At 44.9% G+C, this 18,937-nt stretch overlaps 3 protein-coding genes and 2 non-coding genes across 5 annotated transcripts; 1 reads left to right on the top strand and 4 right to left on the bottom strand.

Annotated features, from left to right (window-relative positions):
- Positions 1-198: 198 nt before the first annotated feature.
- LOC124173551 lies at positions 199-317 on the bottom strand. Its single transcript, XR_006868611.1, has one exon. It is a non-coding gene; the product is annotated as a 5S ribosomal RNA (ribosomal RNA).
- A 9,433-nt stretch (positions 318-9,750) lies between these two features.
- On the bottom strand, positions 9,751-9,869 carry LOC124173549. Its single transcript, XR_006868609.1, has one exon. It is a non-coding gene; the product is annotated as a 5S ribosomal RNA (ribosomal RNA).
- A 934-nt stretch (positions 9,870-10,803) lies between these two features.
- LOC124173545 (histone H2B) lies at positions 10,804-11,235 on the bottom strand. Its single transcript, XM_046552980.1, has one exon. The coding sequence runs from the start codon at positions 11,180-11,182 to the stop codon at positions 10,811-10,813; it is 372 nt and encodes a 123-aa protein (XP_046408936.1). The 5' UTR covers positions 11,183-11,235; the 3' UTR covers positions 10,804-10,810.
- A 5,178-nt stretch (positions 11,236-16,413) lies between these two features.
- Positions 16,414-16,892, top strand: LOC124173543 (histone H2A). The gene has a single exon (XM_046552978.1). The coding sequence runs from the start codon at positions 16,465-16,467 to the stop codon at positions 16,837-16,839; it is 375 nt and encodes a 124-aa protein (XP_046408934.1). The 5' UTR covers positions 16,414-16,464; the 3' UTR covers positions 16,840-16,892.
- Positions 16,893-17,731: 839 nt separating this feature from the next.
- LOC124173546 (histone H4) lies at positions 17,732-18,258 on the bottom strand. The gene has a single exon (XM_046552982.1). It carries the CDS (start codon positions 18,119-18,121, stop codon positions 17,810-17,812), a length of 312 nt encoding a protein of 103 aa, XP_046408938.1. The 5' UTR covers positions 18,122-18,258; the 3' UTR covers positions 17,732-17,809.
- Positions 18,259-18,937: the final 679 nt, after the last annotated feature.

Genomic DNA, 18,937 nt, shown 5'->3' with positions numbered 1-18,937 from the left:
GGATTTTTCCCAAAAGCCTTTCCTCTCCAACGCTACATTAATGTCACTCTTGAAACACGCGAATAAAATATGTAGAAAATATTTCACATAGTGACATTTCTTTCTCAAAAGAAATTTTCGCGGCATATTCCTGCTCTGCATTGCTCGCGGTAGGTGATTGAAAATATTTTTTTTAAACAAGTTGAAGAATAAAAGTAATGCCAACAGCACCCGGTATTCCCAGGCGGTCACCCGTCCAAGTACTATCCGGGCCCTACGTAGTTTAACTTCGGTGATCGAACGAGAACCGGTGAATTGTACGTGGTGTGGCCGTTGGCGAGTACATGACCGAATCCTCAAAAAGTTATCATGACTTGAGAATCGAAGGAAGATCTGGTTTCTTCGCGGTTGTATCTGCTTTTGTTTCTGTTGAATAGTTACCATTTCCAGACAACAGTCCCTTTATGCTTAAGCAATTCTCAATTCCGTTATATCTTTTGGTCCATCTTTGAAAATGTGTTTATGAAAAATGTCTTTCGTAACGGTGTGCTTGTTGGTGTAATGGCGATTCGTTTCAGCTTTAATCCATTGGTAAATGTCGCCTGTTGTTGTTTCGACTGTTTAATGATCGATGTAACGCAAGGGATGCATTTACTTCTTCAAAGAAATTTTCTGGCAAAAGATGATTATGTAATGCGTAACGAGGGAATTAATTTGAGAAAGATAATTCTTGTCGTTCCAATTTCTTCATCTACATTTTCCGGACTTGACGGTGTTATGCTCTTTGTTGGTTAAGCAATGTGTAAAAAATCGTTTTCACCATTCTTGGAACAAAAAATGTTTTTCCCTACATTCATACATTTTTCTTTATGTCATTTATCTATCTCCCAATGCCAACACACTGCCACGGAGACAGGAATTCGTGGTTTTACTCCGAGTTATATTACGGAATAGGAAATTATTATCCTTCCTCGCTTATCGCGCTTCACTCTTTTTCCCAATTGCGATTATGAGGTGGCATTACTGCCCCTGTGATGCGAACCGATTTCGTAACATTTACGTGGAGGAATGACGAACGATAGTGCGCCCCTTCAAAAAAACTGTCCGTTGGCAGGGAGCCGACCTCGATTCAAAGTTCTCCCCTACCGACACTTGCTTACGTCACACGCTGCCGCTTCTCGGTCGGGGAGACGTACCTTCCCCCACCACCATTTCCGACCGTGGGAACAAGAGTCCCCTTCATGTTCCCATACAGGCGGGCGACTGGCATTTGCTTTCGTGAAACGTATGCCCGACGGAAATATTTCCAACCCTAAAATTTCACTTGCGCTATGGAAACACTTCATTGGACGTGTACACCGATCATTGATTGATAAATTCCTCGACATGACTATTGCGTGAAAGTAATGAAAGTGTACTGTTGACGAAGGAACGGTATACATTGAGCGTTTTTTCTTTTTTTCAAGTATTACACGTTATCTCGAAGCCTTGCAAAACCCTACTTCCATTAATGGCAGTCGATTACCTTTCCAACATTTTTAATGGTGCTATGCCATGAAAGTATGTGTTGCTGTCATTGGAGTGATTATCCTCGCCTGCAAGTCTTTCGATACGGCAGGTATTGAATGATGCCATGAATAGAAAACACTTACTCACTTTTTACGTCGACGGGAAACAAACGAAGGAGGCCATTGCGTCTTTTGAAAAATTCGCCCGTTGGAACTTCTTTTTTTCTTCCCGGCGTCCCCTGCCCCACTCGCTGCGTTTAGGTTCGTGGTGGGGGAACCCGTCCCCCACCACCCGGATCCAAGCGTGGGAACTACCCCACACACGGGTTCCCAGGAAAGTTGTCTTCGTTGACCCAAGAATTTCCCCACCCCCGGATTCTTTCCACGTGGCGGTACTTCGCACGAAGAGAGAGTGCGTTACAAAAAATTTGTGGACGAATAAAACTTTGAAACGGTATGGAGGGAAATGTTTATAACTGACTGCACGAAATGGATTACGTCGCACTGGTTTTTTCTGAAACAGTCTTCATCAATGAATTAGAGAATGAGGGATACAAATACATCTTCCACTAAGGACGCTGAATAATCTGATTCGCCAAGTAATACTTTCCAACTGCAACGAAAGAAAATGCTCGTGACGAGGGAGCATAATTTTAGACGATTCCGGCATTTAACGCGACTCCGGTGTGTATGGAAAAGGTGTTTGCGATATTCCGTGTCCACCACGGCTAAAAATTTATTTCAAAGTCACGGGGGACTGCATTGGGAATGATGCATCACATTTTAGAATTTTCTTTCATTCCCGTGATTTAATGAAGGGGAAAATAGGCGCTCTGGGATTTTCTCACCCGCGCGGTTACCCGAAGGAATGTTTCTTATTTCAGTAGCCGCCTTTCCGTCGGCCGATGTGCGCAGAGAAAGTCTGTGAATCGCCGGGAGAAGCACGCCGCACCATCTAGCGGCGGCGGCGGAACCATACTCGGACAGTTCGCAGCCAAGTGCGAAATAGGCGACCAGCTTGTTATTAGTTAATTTATGGTATATTAATACGAGACGCAGTCATTCACTAGTAACCGAAGAAGGGGAGAATATCAATAACATTCTCGCTTTTTCTGCATTTCCCTTGCAAACCATTCCTAATTAACATGCTGAAGTAACACAATGGCAAGAATGGTTTCCAATGCGGTGCACGAAAAAAAATTATGTTAGAATTATGGAGTTATGACTAAATTTATCAAAGTTTTCGGTTCACGAGGGACATCAAAATATTTGGTAGAAATCAGCAAAGGATTTGGGTAAAGTGTATGAAATTGGATTGCTATTTGTCAACTTACAGGCCACAGAATTTTTTTTCCCGTGTCTTATATGTCTTCGGGAGGCAATTTATATTAAGCAGACAACATTCCCCTATTAATAAAAATTAGCAGTACTTGCAAGAAGTGGCATTTTTGATAAGCGAATTCCATGATTTTCCACCGTTGGTTGCTATGTTACGTCGCACGTAACGTTGAAAGAATTAGCGATGCAAAGTTTCCATTATTTGCTGTACTCGCGTTACGTCTTGCATTGAAATGTTTATGTGTAGCAAACAGCCAACAGGAAACCAAATAACTTCGTTACTAAGGGTAACTATATCGTTCAGCGCTCAAGCGAAACTGCTCAATGTCACGAAAAGCTTTCCAAATAATTGAGTTATGCTTTGAAAATCATTGTGGAAGAGACGAGTGTGTTCATTAACATATACTCAAGGCAGAAGGCACGGAAATTTATTGCTACGGATTAAGTCGTTCCGTGCGTTTTAATACAGTGTAGAGAAATGTGGTTTGCCTACTCATAAGATATTAATTAATCGGTTCTCTCCCTTTACTGACTAAATGTACGGCTATACTCCGAAACTCTGCGAACTTTTCTCGTGTACTGCGAATATGTACAACTATGGGAGTTCGGTTTAAGGATAAGTCGTTGACACTGGCAGACAGTGACGATATCACTTATTGAGAAGAGGAAGGATATTTGACGTATGTAGGGTGCAATCGAGGAAGGAAAGTAGACCTGACTACTCACGAGGAATAATTAATTCGCATAAGGAAATTCTTCGATCGCTCGCGAAAGGATGTAATTTCCGCTTCACTCCGATGGCAAAGAGACTGGAGAACGATTGTCATTCACCGTGGCATGCAAAAATGTAGTAAGAACTTACGGTACCGTTAGGGAAAATGTAAAATTGAATCGTGGACAACTGCGGGCAGCAACTCGGGCACGAAACATTTTCAGAGTAGGAAGGAACGGTGACAAACAGTTAAATCGCTCACTGCATTCGTCGCGGAATCGATATGCTAATGAAATGGTCCGGTATTTACGGCTAATCAATGAATCACTTCTAATCACCTAACCTAAGGTATAACCGAGCCGAGTTCTTTCCCCGCTTATCCGTGTTATCGCGACGAGCACCTACGTCCGAGATGTTCTCTGCCTCGCGGCCCCCTGCCCTGCACCCGCGATGCCGAGAATCGTCAGCCGCACGGAGTGTATTCCTGCCTGGAGTCGAAGCGGTCCGCTCCCTCCGAACGCCGAAATGAAATGCAAATCGCGGGCGGAGGAAAGACACCGCTTGACAGTCGTCACTTCACTGGCAGATGATCATTTACGAGGCGGTCGTGTTCCGATCATGTACGTTTAAACGATACTGTGTTTGATGAATGGATTATTTACATATATTCCGTGCTTCGCGTCGTTGGAATACAGTGCGGTGTTTCATTGTTGTAAATGACAACATTTGTTTTTCCGCATTTCACGACAATTGACCGCGGATGAGTCGATAAATCATTCATCGTGGCTAGCGTTCGCATACTTGCGCCGAGTCGCAATCCGGGATAGAAATCCCACCGAGAGACGATATTTCAAATTCCGCTCTGGACGTCCACGGCGAGCGACTGCGAAAAGGCCTCCCGCGCCATCTGTCGGCGGATTCTGAATTACTACTCGATCAGCGGTAGCTGTCGTGAGAAGACGACGCGAATAATTATTATCAGTTATAATTAGTCCATGTTTATCAGCGGTTACTCACATAACGCCGGTTATGTAGTGTTCTTTGTGACGCACAGCAAACGCGAGGAAATGAGTGAAAGTGTCTGTGTCGATGGATGTATAGGAAAAGTGAGTGAAATGCACGAGAATCAATAGTGTGATGAAAACAGCGATTCTGATAGCCGTGCAGGTGAATACTGTGATCCACAACCAGCGAGCCGAGTAAGTACGCTATTACTTATTTAAACACTTTTCACGCTCGTATTCGTTGACTGTGTTGTTCCTTGCGTTTCTCTTTCGTGTGGAAAAGTAAACTGTGTAGTGATTAATTCACTGTTTGACGATGATGACGGTTGATTGATCCCAACGTGTAATTGTGTATCCTAAGAAAACCGAAATTATTCGTGGCGTCCTTAATTGTTACAAGTTGAGTGAATCGTGGCTTAATTTAAAACTGTTTGCCTTTTCTGTGCTAAGGCGTTGATGGTTATCCCTTGCACTTTGTATGTTAGGCACTGTGCACTGTTTGAAATGTTGACGAAAGAGTGGAAGGAAGAATATTTTTCGCTAATTTTTTCCTTAGCAACGGATTGCTGGTTTCACATTAGTGAATACGGAATAATTAAATGGAAGTGTTTAGCGTGTTATATCGTCGTCCTTAAATTTGCATGAGTGAAGTGATTTTAATTGGCAGATCTTGATTAGTAATACGTGTCAATGCTAAGTCTAGCAAGTGCAATGAAAGAACAATTAACGATGTTGACGATTACACGTCCCATTCCTACCGTCAGGCGTCGTTGGTTATTCTTAACGTTCCTTTCGTGGGAATGTAATTCCTTTTGTGCTATTTCATTTTTTCTTGGCAGCGGAATAACGTAAATAATTAGGGCAGGGATATTATAACGTAAATAATTTGGGCAGTTTTATGGTAAGCTGTGATAACTTAACATGTGATTTTAAAAGCGAACTGTTAGCATAACGGAGCCCAAGGAATGTTATCGGACGTAGTAGAGGAATTACTTTTCAAACGTCAAAGGCAAACTCACAAACATTTCCCAGATTGTACTGCCTCTTTCAGTAATTCCTGATTGCTACATCATTTCCTTCGCCATACGAATGTTAACAGTGACATCCGTACTTGATATATTGGTTTGAAATCGCTTGGAAATCGTCGAAAACCACGTAAGACTCTGCATCATGCGGTACGTTTTGGTGGATATTTTGAGGTACAAGAGTACTCTATATTCCAATTATGCAAATGTTCACCACATTGCGCTTGAATCTTGGCTTAATTTACGATATTATATGCGACTTTAAGGCGGGGATTTGGTCGTTCGATGTGCCATTGTTGTGGAGAACATTAATAGTTCACGACAATTGACAATCGATGGTTCATTAGGTATGGCAAGGATTCGCATATTGCCGCTGCGTTGCGAATAATTATCCCAATTGCTTTCCCACGCGCGATTCCTAATTCCCAACAGCGATGCGCGCAGTGGACTGCTGGAGGTTCCCCCCGCACCATCTAGCGGCCGAATCTGTATTACCACTCGATCGCTCTTGCTGCGGCAGCTGTGGTGAGAAGACGTCGCGAGTAACTAATATCAGTGATAATTGTATAATGTTTATCAGCTGTAACTGACATAACGCCGGTTCTGTAGTGTTCTTTGTGACGCTTGGCAATCGTGAGGAAAGGATTGAAAGTGTCTGTGTCGCTGGATGCATAGGAAAAGTTAGTGAAATGTACGGGAATGAAGTGTGTTGACAACAGCGATTGTGATCTACAGCCGAAGAGCCGAGTAAGTACGCTGTTACTTATTTTTCCACTTTTTACATTCATAATCGTTGTCTGTGTTATTCCTTGGCTTTCTCTTTTGTGTAGAAAAGTGAACTGTGATGTGATTAATACACTGTTTGACGATGATGACGGTTGATTGATCCCAGCGTTTAATTGTGCATCGTAAGAAAACATAAATTACTCGTGGCGTCCTTAATTGTTTCAAGTTGAGTGAATCGTGGCATAATTTAAAAGTGTTTGCCTTTGAATGTGCTAAGACGTTGATGGTTTTCCCTTGCACTTTGTATCTTAGGCACTGTGCACTGTTTGAAATGTTGACGAAGGAGTTGAAGGAAGAACATTTTTCGCGAATTCCTTAGCAACGGATTGTTTGGTTTCACAAAATTTATTACGGAATATTTTAATGGAAGTGTTTACGGTGTTACATCGTGGTCGTATACTCTGTATGTGTGAAGTTATGTGCATTGGCAGATCCGGATTAATAATAAGTGTAATGCTATGTATTTGGACTGCTGTTATGAAAGCAGTCAGCGATGTCGAATAGTGCACACCGCATTTCCACTGTCAGCCGGCGTTGATTATTGTTAACGTGCCTTTCGTCCGAATATAATTCCTTGTGTGATATTTCATAACTTCTTCGCAGTGGAACTACATAATTAATTAGGGCAACGATAACATTCCATGGTAATGCTGTGTTAAGTTGACATGTGACTTGAAAAGCGTAGTGTTAGCATCACGGAGGCCAAAAGAATTTTATCGGATATGGAAAAGGAATTAATTGTAAAACGTCAAATCACAAACGTTTCCTCAGACTCGTGAAATTGGAGACCAGCAAAACGCCATTGTCATATGATTGAATGGAAACCGTGAAATGTTGTAAGTAGCGGCACTCATACGCAAGTTTATTTGTGATTTTGCAAAATTATGTTCATCGTTGGTTATCGGAAATGTGGGAACGCATTGTGCAAAGCGTCGAAGACTATTTTAAGTTCTCGACACTCATTTTCGCACACCGCATGTGTTATGATTTTCGGGAAAAAATGTAAACTGTGCTCTTTCAATGCGTTACTGATTGTTACGAGGTAACCGTAGGGGCTCGAAATTTCAAAAGGTTTCGCCATGGGTGATAATTACTCGATGTCATTACATCAAACTTTATAATCGCTGGTCTTTCCCGGGGAAGGGAATGAGAAATGTGATTGTTGACGTGCTAATTATCCTTAGCAACCGGGTGTTTGCTGGTTTCATTGCTGTTGTTTTCAATTGTTTGAACAAGTACTGACGCTGAAGTTGTTGCACCGATTTGCGTGTGGGAAGTGTACCACTACTAATTGCTTGCATTGAGAAATTCTTATTGTTGCGAATTAAGTATCGATAGTAAGTATCGTACGTTTGCGTTTCATTGTCTTTGATAGGCCGTCGAAATTGTGCTTCGTAGGACGTCGTGCGTTTGATGAGTAACTGTTACAATAAATCTGTAATGGAATTGATGTAATGAATCGTTCACGAAACAACTCCGCGATTAATATATTTCTCGAATGCATCTGCAAGCTTTTTTTTCGTTTAACCGATTGCAGGCGTGCCATTACAACGTAAACGAGACATAATGAAAGAAAGAAATTGCGTCCTTCATGTTCCGGGAGCACAATTTTATCCATCGCATGACACGCAAGTTCGGACGACAGCATTTTGTTTTGCTTTTCTCCAGGCTCGACACCCCCGATACCGGCTGCCTAGTCAGTGTGCGTGTCGAGACTTGCAGGAACTCAATTCGTATGGGAGTGGAAGTGGTCCGCTAGTTTTGAACGCGAAAATAAAATGCGATACGCCGAGCGACGCTCGGTGGTCGGCAGTTAATAGCATTGCCCGGATTTAATTTCCTTCAGTCAAAATTAACATTCACCAACGATGAGAAATGTGCAGGTTTACAATGATGTGTTCATAGATTGAATTTATAAGTGGTTTTACGTGCGAAACGGACGCAAGCTTTGCGTCTTCGGACGAAAAGGCTATGTGCCATTGCTGTCATTAATAGTAATTGTTCGAGACAGTCAAGATCCGAGGACTCGACAGCGTATGCATTGGCATTGTTGACCTCGGTCGTAAACAATAGCCCGGGTGCGCTCTCCCTCGGGGGATCGAACGTTCAAACTTGTGTTTGCACGCGCCCGGCGAGGCAGGCACCGGACTGCGGAGTGGCCTCCGTCGCACCATCTAGCGGCAGCGCGTGTTACTTTTTGAGCACTCACGATGCAATACTTGTCCCGGGATGCGGATGACGAGATTAATTATTACATTGTTGCAAGTTTGTCAGTGACACCTGACATTACGTCGTTTGTATCTTCCACCTTTTGACGCAACACACGTGTAAGAAAAGGAATGATGAATGATCAATAGCCGATCCGGTTAATGAAGGGAATCGCACGTAGCAGGGTTTTAATTATTACGCTATGAATTAATTTTCGTTTCCAGAAAATCTTAAAGGAGAATACTAATCGTTGAAAGCATTTCACAAATTGACCTTCGTCTTCTTTTTTTAAAGAATTTTTCTCGGCATTTTCTGGCAATGCATAGCTCGTGGTAGCTGAGTTAAAATATTTTTTTAAGTTTAATAGTTGCCAGTTTCCCGCAGTAGTTGGATGTGCTTTAGTGTCTCTCAATTCCGTTATTTCATGTACTCGATATTTGAAAATGTGTTTCTGAAAAATGTCTGTAGCAACGGTGTGCTTGTTACTGTAATGGCGATTTCTTTCAGCTCCCATCGCTTAGTGAATGTCGCCTGTTGTTGTGTCAACTGTTTCATGATCGAAATTATTTTGGGTATGCATTTAATTTTAAAAATGGATTCGCAGGAAATGGAGCATTATGGAATGCAGACAGGAAAAGCAGTTCTCTCAAGGAATAATTTCGAGAAGTATATTGTTCGGCGTTACATTACTTTATGTAAATTTTCCGGGCTTGACTGTTTTAAGCGCGGTTTCTCTACGAATGACAACGAATGTATCAACCTAGGAACAGAAATATATTATCCAAGAGTGGTGAATAAAAAAGTTATATCGATCGTTCGTGGAACAATATAATTTTCGCTGTAATCACCGACGTTTCCTTCATGAGATGTCATTTACTATACTTACGGAATTTACTCGAGCGAAATGATTTTTTTCAGTATGTACGATGTAAGTAACTTACGTGTAGAATACGGAAGGAATGGTATGGGCCTAAGAAATGGCATGGACTGCACAAAGGCAGCGTTCTGCGCGATAAGGAAAAGTGAAATGGGAAAACTGAAGTGGCGTGTTTCAATCGTTTCACTTGAAGGAAGTGGGAGTACTGCCATTTCACGTAAAAGAAAATGCAATGCACATCCTTCAACGCATGCATGTGGTGAATAACTTGTAATTAGTTCTCATAAGGATAGGGGAAAAAAATAAAAAGTGATACCAACAGCACCCGGTGTTCCCAGGCGGTCACCCATCCAAGTACTATCCGGGCCCGACGTTGCTTAACTTCGGTGATCGGACGAGAACCGGTGTATTCAACGTGGTATGGCCGTTGGCGAAGATATGTATGGCTTTTGAAGAATGTTATACTCATTCGGTGATTAGATTCGATAGTTCACTATCTGACTTTGTAACAATTTGGAGTTAAATGTCATACAGGAATGAAATTGAGCATCAACGGCGCATAAAAAATTTCCATTTCAAAAGTATCAGTTTCGGAAATGGATCTGTAAGAGTTAGTTTTCATAAATGTTGCGGAAAGGAAGACAGCTGAAGCGCGGACCTCCCGTGACAAAGTAGAGGCTTTCGAAGATGGATTACAATGGGCTGCCAACGTGGAATATGGAGTGAACTGAAAATGATGGAATAACGGACAAACGGTTTGACGTAAGAGAAACTGTCCCACCAGTTTTCTGAGTTACAAAGTGCCTTTTGTTGTCATAACAAGGAAATAACGTTAACGATCGTCTCGTGCGGCTGCAAGTAGACAAAATTTGAACGCACTGGACGGATTGTCATGCAACGAGGAACTGTGGAGACGTTACGGAGGACTTTACATATAGCGATAGTAGAAATTCATGTACGCGATAGAGGGAAAGGAAAAATATCTGCCATGAAGATAAGGAAAGAGAAAATAATGTTGAATAAATTATTAATTTGTGGGAACATTGTATCTGTAACGCTCGTGGAAAAACGGTTTTTGAACTTGAACATTTGAGAGAGCCCGGAGACACCGTCTAACTTCGCTTTGACAATGCGACGGCAACAATCACAGACTGTTGGAATGAAATAACTGATGCATGATCAACAATCTGTTGCTATGGCAACCAAGGATTAATCATAAAAATTAGGACCTTCTGAGCACTGAAAATGAGATATGGACTACCGTTGTGAATTTTAAAGTGGAACTTCGTTTTTGTCGTTGAAGTAAGCAATGGAAACATCACACTGAATGATGTAGGGCCCTAAAAAGGGCCGTTGGGGTGCTACCAAGTAATTTACTTGGAGCTGGTGTACTTGGTCACAGCCTTGGTGCCCTCAGACACGGCGTGCTTGGCCAGTTCACCGGGGAGCAGGAGCCTGACGGCGGTCTGCACCTCCCTGGAGGTGATGGTGGAGCGCTTGTTGTAATGAGCGAGACGGGAAGCCTCGGCGGCGATCCTCTCGAAGATGTCGTTGACGAAGGAGTTCATGATGTTCATGGCCTTGGAGGAGATACCGGTGTCAGGGTGGACCTGCTTCAACACCTTGTAGATGTAGATTGCGTAGCTCTCCTTCCTCCTGCGCTTCTTCTTCTTGTCTCCCTTGGAGATGTTCTTCTGGGCCTTGCCGGCCTTCTTGGCAGCCTTTCCGCTAGTCTTAGGTGGCATGTTGGTATCAACGTTGCGTAGCAGCGAGATGTACCGCCACGGCAACGGAGTCAGATTATATTCCGTAGAGTGGCGACTCGGCGATACGGGATTGGTCGATGAGGCTGAGCCGTCGGCCAGCGGCAGCCCAGAATATGTATAAACCACACGGGGAGTGTGCAGATCTCAACGATTCGCCGGTTTAAGGACCATAACGCTTGATCCGTTGTCTTTTATACCATACCAGTAATATCGTACCATTTCGGAGCGTGTTGATTCGTGCTGCCGACCAGGGTACGGAATCGTACCATTTCGGAGCGTGCTCTCGGAGAAAAATTTTGCTCGCCAAAATTTATTATATACGCTGGGTACGGGCCACCACCCGGCCAGCGCGCCATAGGCGTCGCAAAGAATGGCCAGTCTCACTGCCGTGACCCCTGAGGTCACCCGAATAATGGCGTTAGCCAAGCAGCAAAGCCTTATGGCTATTTCAGCTGCACCTTCGGCACCTGCCGTCAACCAGGAGTCTCCTGAACCTCTCCCATGCCAACTGGCCACCACTTCATCCTTTTCGGCCGTTCCCGGAGGCGCCGTTGCTGCCCCTGATGCTGCCCCTGAGCCCATCCCTGCCACCCCTGACGTCCAGCCGTCCGCCAGCTCATCCGCCATCCCAGCCCTGATGTCGCTGCCATCGCCAACCGCAGCGGCAGCCGCCAAATTCGCCCGCCAGGCCCTAAAGGACCCAAGAAGGGCCAAAACCACCTCTTCGGCGGTAAGTACTGTCCTCCCTCTCGCACCAACAATGCCGCTTAACAATTCACAAACACCGCATGACCAAGAGAACGAGGGCTTCACCCCCGTTCATAGAAAAAAGGCCGCTAGGTTAGGAGGGCGCCTAACGCCAACGGCCCAGGTGAATATAGCAAATCAATTCCAGCCAATTGCTGACAATTCCGATAATAATGTATCAACTGAATTACCTAAGACACCCAAAATGCCTCTAATTAATGTATACGGTGTTTCCGAGTGGGTTCCGTTATACGAGGCGCTATCGGCTGCACTTGTCGTGCCGCCAAAGTGCCGCTTGAGAGGCCCTAACACCGTGGCCATCAACACCGCGTCGCCACCTGACTACAACAAGGCCAGGAAGATTCTGCAGGAGAGGGGACTGGAATTCACCTCATACCAGGCAGCCGATGACCGACTGACCGAGTATTGCTTCAGGGACATCCTGAGTAACACCCCAGCTGAGGCTGTTAAGGAGGCCTTAGAGAAAAAGGGCTTCAAACCGAAGTCTGTGGTGCAGCTGTCAACAACGCGGCCCACTCGGAATGACAAGAGTAATGGTATTAACTCTGTTCCCCGGCGCCTCACGCCAGTTTATCACGTTATTTTTACGCGAGAGTCACAAAACATTAATCTTGAAGTACCGTTTTATTTGCTTGGTATGCGAGTAAAAGTGTCTCCTTTCCAAAAGTCTAAAGGCGTGCTCCAGTGCCACAAGTGTCAGGGTTTCGGGCATAGCAAAAACTATTGCAACATTCGGCCACGTTGTGTCAAGTGCGCCGGACCGCATGAGACGGCCGTATGTATAAAAGACAGCCGCACTCCCGCTAAGTGTGTAAATTGCTGTGGTGACCACACAGCCAGTTACCGCGGCTGCAAAGCTTTTAAGTTTGCGCAGGCGCAGAAATTGGCTCGCGAAAAAAAGAATTCCCAAGGATCAGCCCGAGGGATCGCTTTTCAACCCGCTCCCATTCCTACCTTCAACCCTTGGTCACGAAGTCCCGAAAAGGACCAAGATGGCTACCCCTCTCTAACCCAGCCTCGCTCAAGACCTACTCCCACTGTACCCCAGCCGGCATCCGCCGACACTCAATCTTGCCCGACCCAACAACCCGCAAATACTTCCTCAGACAACCTTTTCACCTTCTTCTTGACCATCAGTGATCAATTGAGTCTTCTAAAGACGACCAATGAGAAGAAATTGTTTCTTCTCAGGCAGATGTGCGCACTGCTCGAGAATGACAATTAATCGACTCGGCGGTATTAACTTATTCTGTTGGAATTGCAACGGTATCCGACGCCGCCAACAGGAGTTTCTAAATTTCATAAATTCTGGCACTTTTGATGTGATCGCCCTTCAGGAGACGCATCTAATTCCCTCACAACATATTCATATTCCCAATTTCAAACTCTATCGGCGTGATCGCTCGAACCGTAGCGGTGGAGTGTTGATCGCAGTAAAATCCACCATCAAACATAAAGCACTGCCTTCGCATGCCTTTAGCACATTAGAAACCATTGGTATTTCTATTCCTACTCCAACGGGCGATTTTTATATGTATTCTGTTTACCAACCCGCGGCCAAACCTCTCCAGCGTGACGAAGTTTGTTTCTTGTTATCCGCCGACGAAAAAATCATCGCTGCAGGCGACTGGAATGCAAAGCATGTAGATTGGGGCTGTCAACGCACTAACGCGCGTGGGACGATTCTTAACAGTTTCGTCTCTGATGGCGCGTGTAATGTCGAAGTGCCGCTCACGGCGACACACGTTGATTCCTTTGGCAACATGGATATTCTCGATCTCTGCGTGACAAAAAATATCCACCGAATTTCTACTCCCAAAGTAATTGACGATCTTTCCAGCGACCACTTCCCGATCCAAATGCATGTTTGGTGTTCGCCTGAAGAGTTCACTCCGTCACCTTCAGTGAAAACCAATTGGCAATTTTTTGTCAATCATTCTAACGATTCCTTTTCCCAAATTCCAATCCCAACCTTAGCCACCCCTGATGCAATTGACGCGCATGTCGAGTTAATAACATCTAAACTCCTTGACGCCCATGCCCTTGCTTCCCTTCCATACTTCCGGCCACCGGCCGATCCAAATATCCTTCCTGACCATATCCTTGAACTCATGAAGGAACGAAACCGAATGCGTAGACGATGGATTCGGAGACATGACGTTACTGACAGAAAACTTTACAATTTTCTTGCCGCTCGAGTGAAGCAAGAAATTGCACGACATCGTAGGGAATTATGGATGAACAAAATTAATTCTCTTTCTGTTGACGACAACTCCATTTGGAAGTTGGCGCGTTCCCTGACTAAAAAAGGGCCGTTTCAGGTTCCTCTGCGACAAAATGACATGTTCATCCATGACGCTAAGGACAAAGCAGAGATCTTAGCTGACGCCTTTCAGGCCACAATGACACTAAAAGCTGATTGGTCGGTGACTGACGACGACCAAGAAGCAGAAATAGAGTATTCAGCACTTGCAAATACTCCTACTCCTCCATTCATTCCTGCGACTGAGACTGAATTGAGATTACTCATCAAGTATCTCAATCCAAGAAAAGCGTCTGGACTCGACGAGGTGTCGAACAGACAGCTGATGAATGCACCAAGACCTGTCATTCTCCATCTCCTAGCGCTGTTTAATAACTGCATGGCCGCCAGTTATTTTCCATCTGCATGGAAAGCAGCGCGCTTAGTCCTCATTCCTAAACCCGGCAAAGACCCTTCCATTCCTCTAAACCGCCGCCCAATTTCCTTACTTTCGAACATCTCAAAAATGTTCGAAAAAATCATCAAAACCCGTCTCGACCTTTACTTACGGACAAATGACGTTCTCCGCCCGGAGCAAATGGGATTCCGTAAAGGAATCTCAACTTTGCACCAAGTCCTAAGACTAGCTGAATTTGTTGCCCAAGGTTATCAACGCCGTATGTATACGGCAGTGGTTTACCTCGATGTCGCCAAGGCCTTCGATCAAGTGTGGCACAAGGGCCTAATTCTTAAGCTTTGCAGGGCAAACATTCCGCCCGATCTCTTGAAACTCATACAGAGTTTCCTGCACGAGAGAATATTCCAGGTAGCTGAAAGCGGTGAATTGTCGCAAGCGAGAGAAACAAACTGTGGCGTTCCCCAGGGCGCCATTTTGTCACCAACAATCTTCAACCTCTATGTCAATGACCTTCCTTCTTCTCCACAAACTCAAACTTTCATGTTTGCCGATGATACCGCAATAGCGGCTCAATCCTGGAGCGGCATTTACGCTTTGCGTAAACTTCAAACCCATCTTTCTCTTCTTGAAAAGTGGACTGTTTCGTCGAAGATGACAATCAACGCTGCCAAAAGCAGTCTTGTCGTCTTTCAACGACGAAAAAAACCTATTTCCAATTCCCTTACCTTTAATTCCTGCAAAGTACCAATGGTTTCAAAACACAAATTCTTAGGGTTACATTTCGACTCCAAATTACTCTGGTCCGCGCACGTAAAGCAAGCCTTGAAATCAGCAACAGCAACTAGGATAGCTCTTAGTTGCTTTCTAAATTCGCGATCTGCGATCGCTAGAAAGGACAAGGTGACGCTGTACAAATCCTACATTCGACCTCGGCTGCTTTACGGGTGCGAAGTGTTCGGCAGCACTTCCCTTACGAATATCAAACGCTTAGAAACATTCCAAAATCGTACTCTGCGCTACATCACAAACCAACGTAGACTCATACCAATTACCGAAATAAGACGCGCTCACAAGGTACCCAAGACACACGAGTTCATCAAGTCACAAGCTGTGCGACTTCAGAACTCCCTTTCACGCAACCCGCTCACAAAAACTCTATGGGATTACCCAGTACATTTTAAACGCTTCAAAAGCTACAGACTTCCAAAAGAAATATTATTTCGCTAATACCGAATTCTTTCCTATGTCTTTTCTTTCAAAATAATTAGTAGTATTGTATTGTTGTTGAAAAAATAAGAAAATATACTTAAAACAAAAAAAAATATATAAAAATTGTTCAAAATCAAGCAAAAAAAATAATAAAAACTTGATAAAATGTACAAAAAAAAAATAATAAAATGAACAAAATGCATTGTATGCAACAAAAAAATGATAAAATTGTGTAAAAATCAAAAAAGAAGTGTCATAAAAATATTTGAAATGTCATTTTGGGGCCACTCAGGGCCGTTTCACGGCTTCAGTCGCCGTTAGTATGTAGTCTTGTTAACTCTAGAGTGCTTTTGCACATGCTCACTAGAAGCCTGTCTTTCTAATTCTCCTTCACTAACACTGGAAAGGTAACACTGGTCCCTATACACTTAAATCGTCAATTTTCCCTGATTTTCGCACTTGCGAAAAAATCACCGCCGCCGAAGAGGTGGTATATATACTCACCGGAGGCTGGATGGATATTGGGTATAAAAGCCCCATCAAAATTGAGAGGATCGATCGATCGAGATCTCAACGATTCGTCGTGAGGTCTGCACCGTAACGCCGAAACCAGCTTGATTCATCATGTCCGGACGAGGAAAGGGAGGCAAAGTCAAGGGCAAGTCCAAGTCCCGTTCCAGCAGGGCCGGACTTCAGTTCCCCGTGGGACGTATTCACCGTCTTCTCCGCAAGGGCAACTACGCCGAGCGCGTCGGTGCCGGTGCCCCCGTGTACCTCGCCGCCGTCATGGAGTACCTGGCCGCCGAAGTCCTGGAATTGGCAGGCAACGCTGCCCGTGACAACAAGAAGACGAGGATCATTCCCCGTCATCTTCAGCTGGCCATCCGCAACGACGAGGAGTTGAACAAGCTCCTGTCTGGCGTCACCATCGCCCAGGGTGGTGTCTTGCCTAACATCCAGGCCGTGCTTCTGCCCAAGAAGACCGAGAAGAAGGCTTAAGCGTTCTCTTCTTACGAAGAGAATAAAAAAATGGTCCTTTTTAGGACCGCAAACCATCTAGGTCTGTCAGTCTTACGACTATGTCAAAGAATTTGGTACTCTTCCCAAAATATGCACATAAAAAGTCTAGAAATTACTTTCTGTTTCTCAGGTGGAGAGCTCGTGGATCGAGTTGTCGAGTGGTTATAAAATTTGAAAATTATATCATAATAGAACGATAGCAAGTGTGACGAAAGCATACCAACACCGAAGAAAAAGCTCTGTGGAAAAAACAGAGTAAGAGAAACTGTGATGATGAATGAATAGTAATTAAGGGATTAGTATTATGATGGGGGAAAAACATGTTGCAATACCATAGCTTCGCCTTGTAAAAGGAACATTTGAATGGATATCCAAAAAGTCCGAATGCTATGTAGCAGTTGGAAAATATGTTGGCAGCAGTGCGTTTCTAAGCAACAGATAGGCGATGTATAACAATGTGTCATAATCACCGCATTCGGTCGAAGAATTGTTTGAAAATCGACGAAGGCGTTTGGTCGTTGCTAAGTAACACTATCAATGGACGACATTGTTAACGGCATGTGCCGCTGTAAAATGTAACAATAACTACCGGAAATAGAACACTTACTGACCATTATTGTTGAAGTCGGTAATATGGGTTGGATTAAGAAATAGAAACAAATTGATCGTCCCTCAGCAGTTTACTCAATCAACTTTCAATATGAATGAAAGTATTTGGTTTACTAGCATAATAGTAACTTGTCATGTGACAATTCCATCAATTTTTTTTTCTTTACTCAACCAGTACCTTAGTTCTCATGTATTATCGATGACATCACATTTCTGTGATTGCGACGAGTGTAAGCAATGGCAAATAATATCCTGCATGTTCTATGGTCCTGAAAAGGACCTTTGTTATTCGATGATGCTGCAGCTGCCAGATGTAATGGGCTGCTGCCGCGATGGAAATCTAACCACCGAATCCGTACAGGGTGCGTCCCTGGCGCTTGAGGGCGTACACGACGTCCATGGCGGTCACGGTCTTCCTCTTGGCGTGTTCGGTGTAGGTGACGGCGTCACGGATCACGTTCTCAAGGAACACCTTGAGGACACCGCGGGTCTCCTCGTAGATGAGTCCGGAGATACGCTTGACACCTCCGCGGCGGGCCAGACGGCGAATGGCCGGCTTGGTGATGCCCTGGATGTTGTCGCGAAGAACCTTGCGATGACGCTTGGCGCCTCCTTTCCCCAAGCCTTTTCCTCCCTTGCCTCGTCCGGTCATGTTGCTGCTGTCTCGGTGAGAGAATCGTGCTTGCTTGACTTTCGGCTTTCCATTTTATAACGTCTTTCGACGGTCTCGCACTCTCAGCCAATCACATTTCGGCACATGTAAGAGTCTACACACTCATGCCAATATATTGGGTCGAGAAATCGCCCAGGTTAGTTACTGCCGGTTTAAAGACCATAGCTTGATCTAATCTTTGCCGCCGCTCTCCAACGACTACGCCACCGATTTCGACCCTGCTCGTCTGGACCTTCGCCACCTGTTTGACCTCGCCTTCACGGACAACGATTTTTGGACTTCACGCCACAGCACTCCGCTTCCGCCGGGAGCAGAGTCATCACTCCAGAGTCCCGTCGCTAAAGGGGCGCCCGGGGGGCCGCAGCTGACTGGGCTCGTACCTACCTTTCGAACCCGGTCACTGTGGTTATCACCTCCGGGTGGTGCCTTTGCCCAAAGCGACACGCCCAGGTTGTCTCGACCGCTACCCCAGGCACTAGAGTCTAACTCATTGCACGCCTGGGGGACACGGTCGGGTCCCCTCGTTAGGGTGTTAGGCCCCAAACAAGCCCTCCCTGTCCTCCCCAACGAATCGTCTGGCCGCCATGGAATCCATGGCGGCCTCAGCATCCACCGGCTCAACACCTGCAGCATCTCGGTCGACTGGCTGTGACACCGAGACACTGTTTCACGGCCTTCCGACGCTCTACGCTTCCAGAATGGCAGCCAGGGACCTGCCTCGAGGACCCAACAACACCGCGCCACCATCGTTTGACTCCCCCGAGTCACCAGACTCCGACAATACGGAAGAAACCT

Source organism: Ischnura elegans, unplaced genomic scaffold, assembly GCF_921293095.1.
Source record: "Ischnura elegans unplaced genomic scaffold, ioIscEleg1.1, whole genome shotgun sequence".
NCBI classification, from domain to species: Eukaryota; Metazoa; Arthropoda; class Insecta; order Odonata; family Coenagrionidae; genus Ischnura; species Ischnura elegans.
Note: the sequence above shows the minus strand (reverse complement) of the source record. Positions and strands in the feature narration are given on the sequence as shown.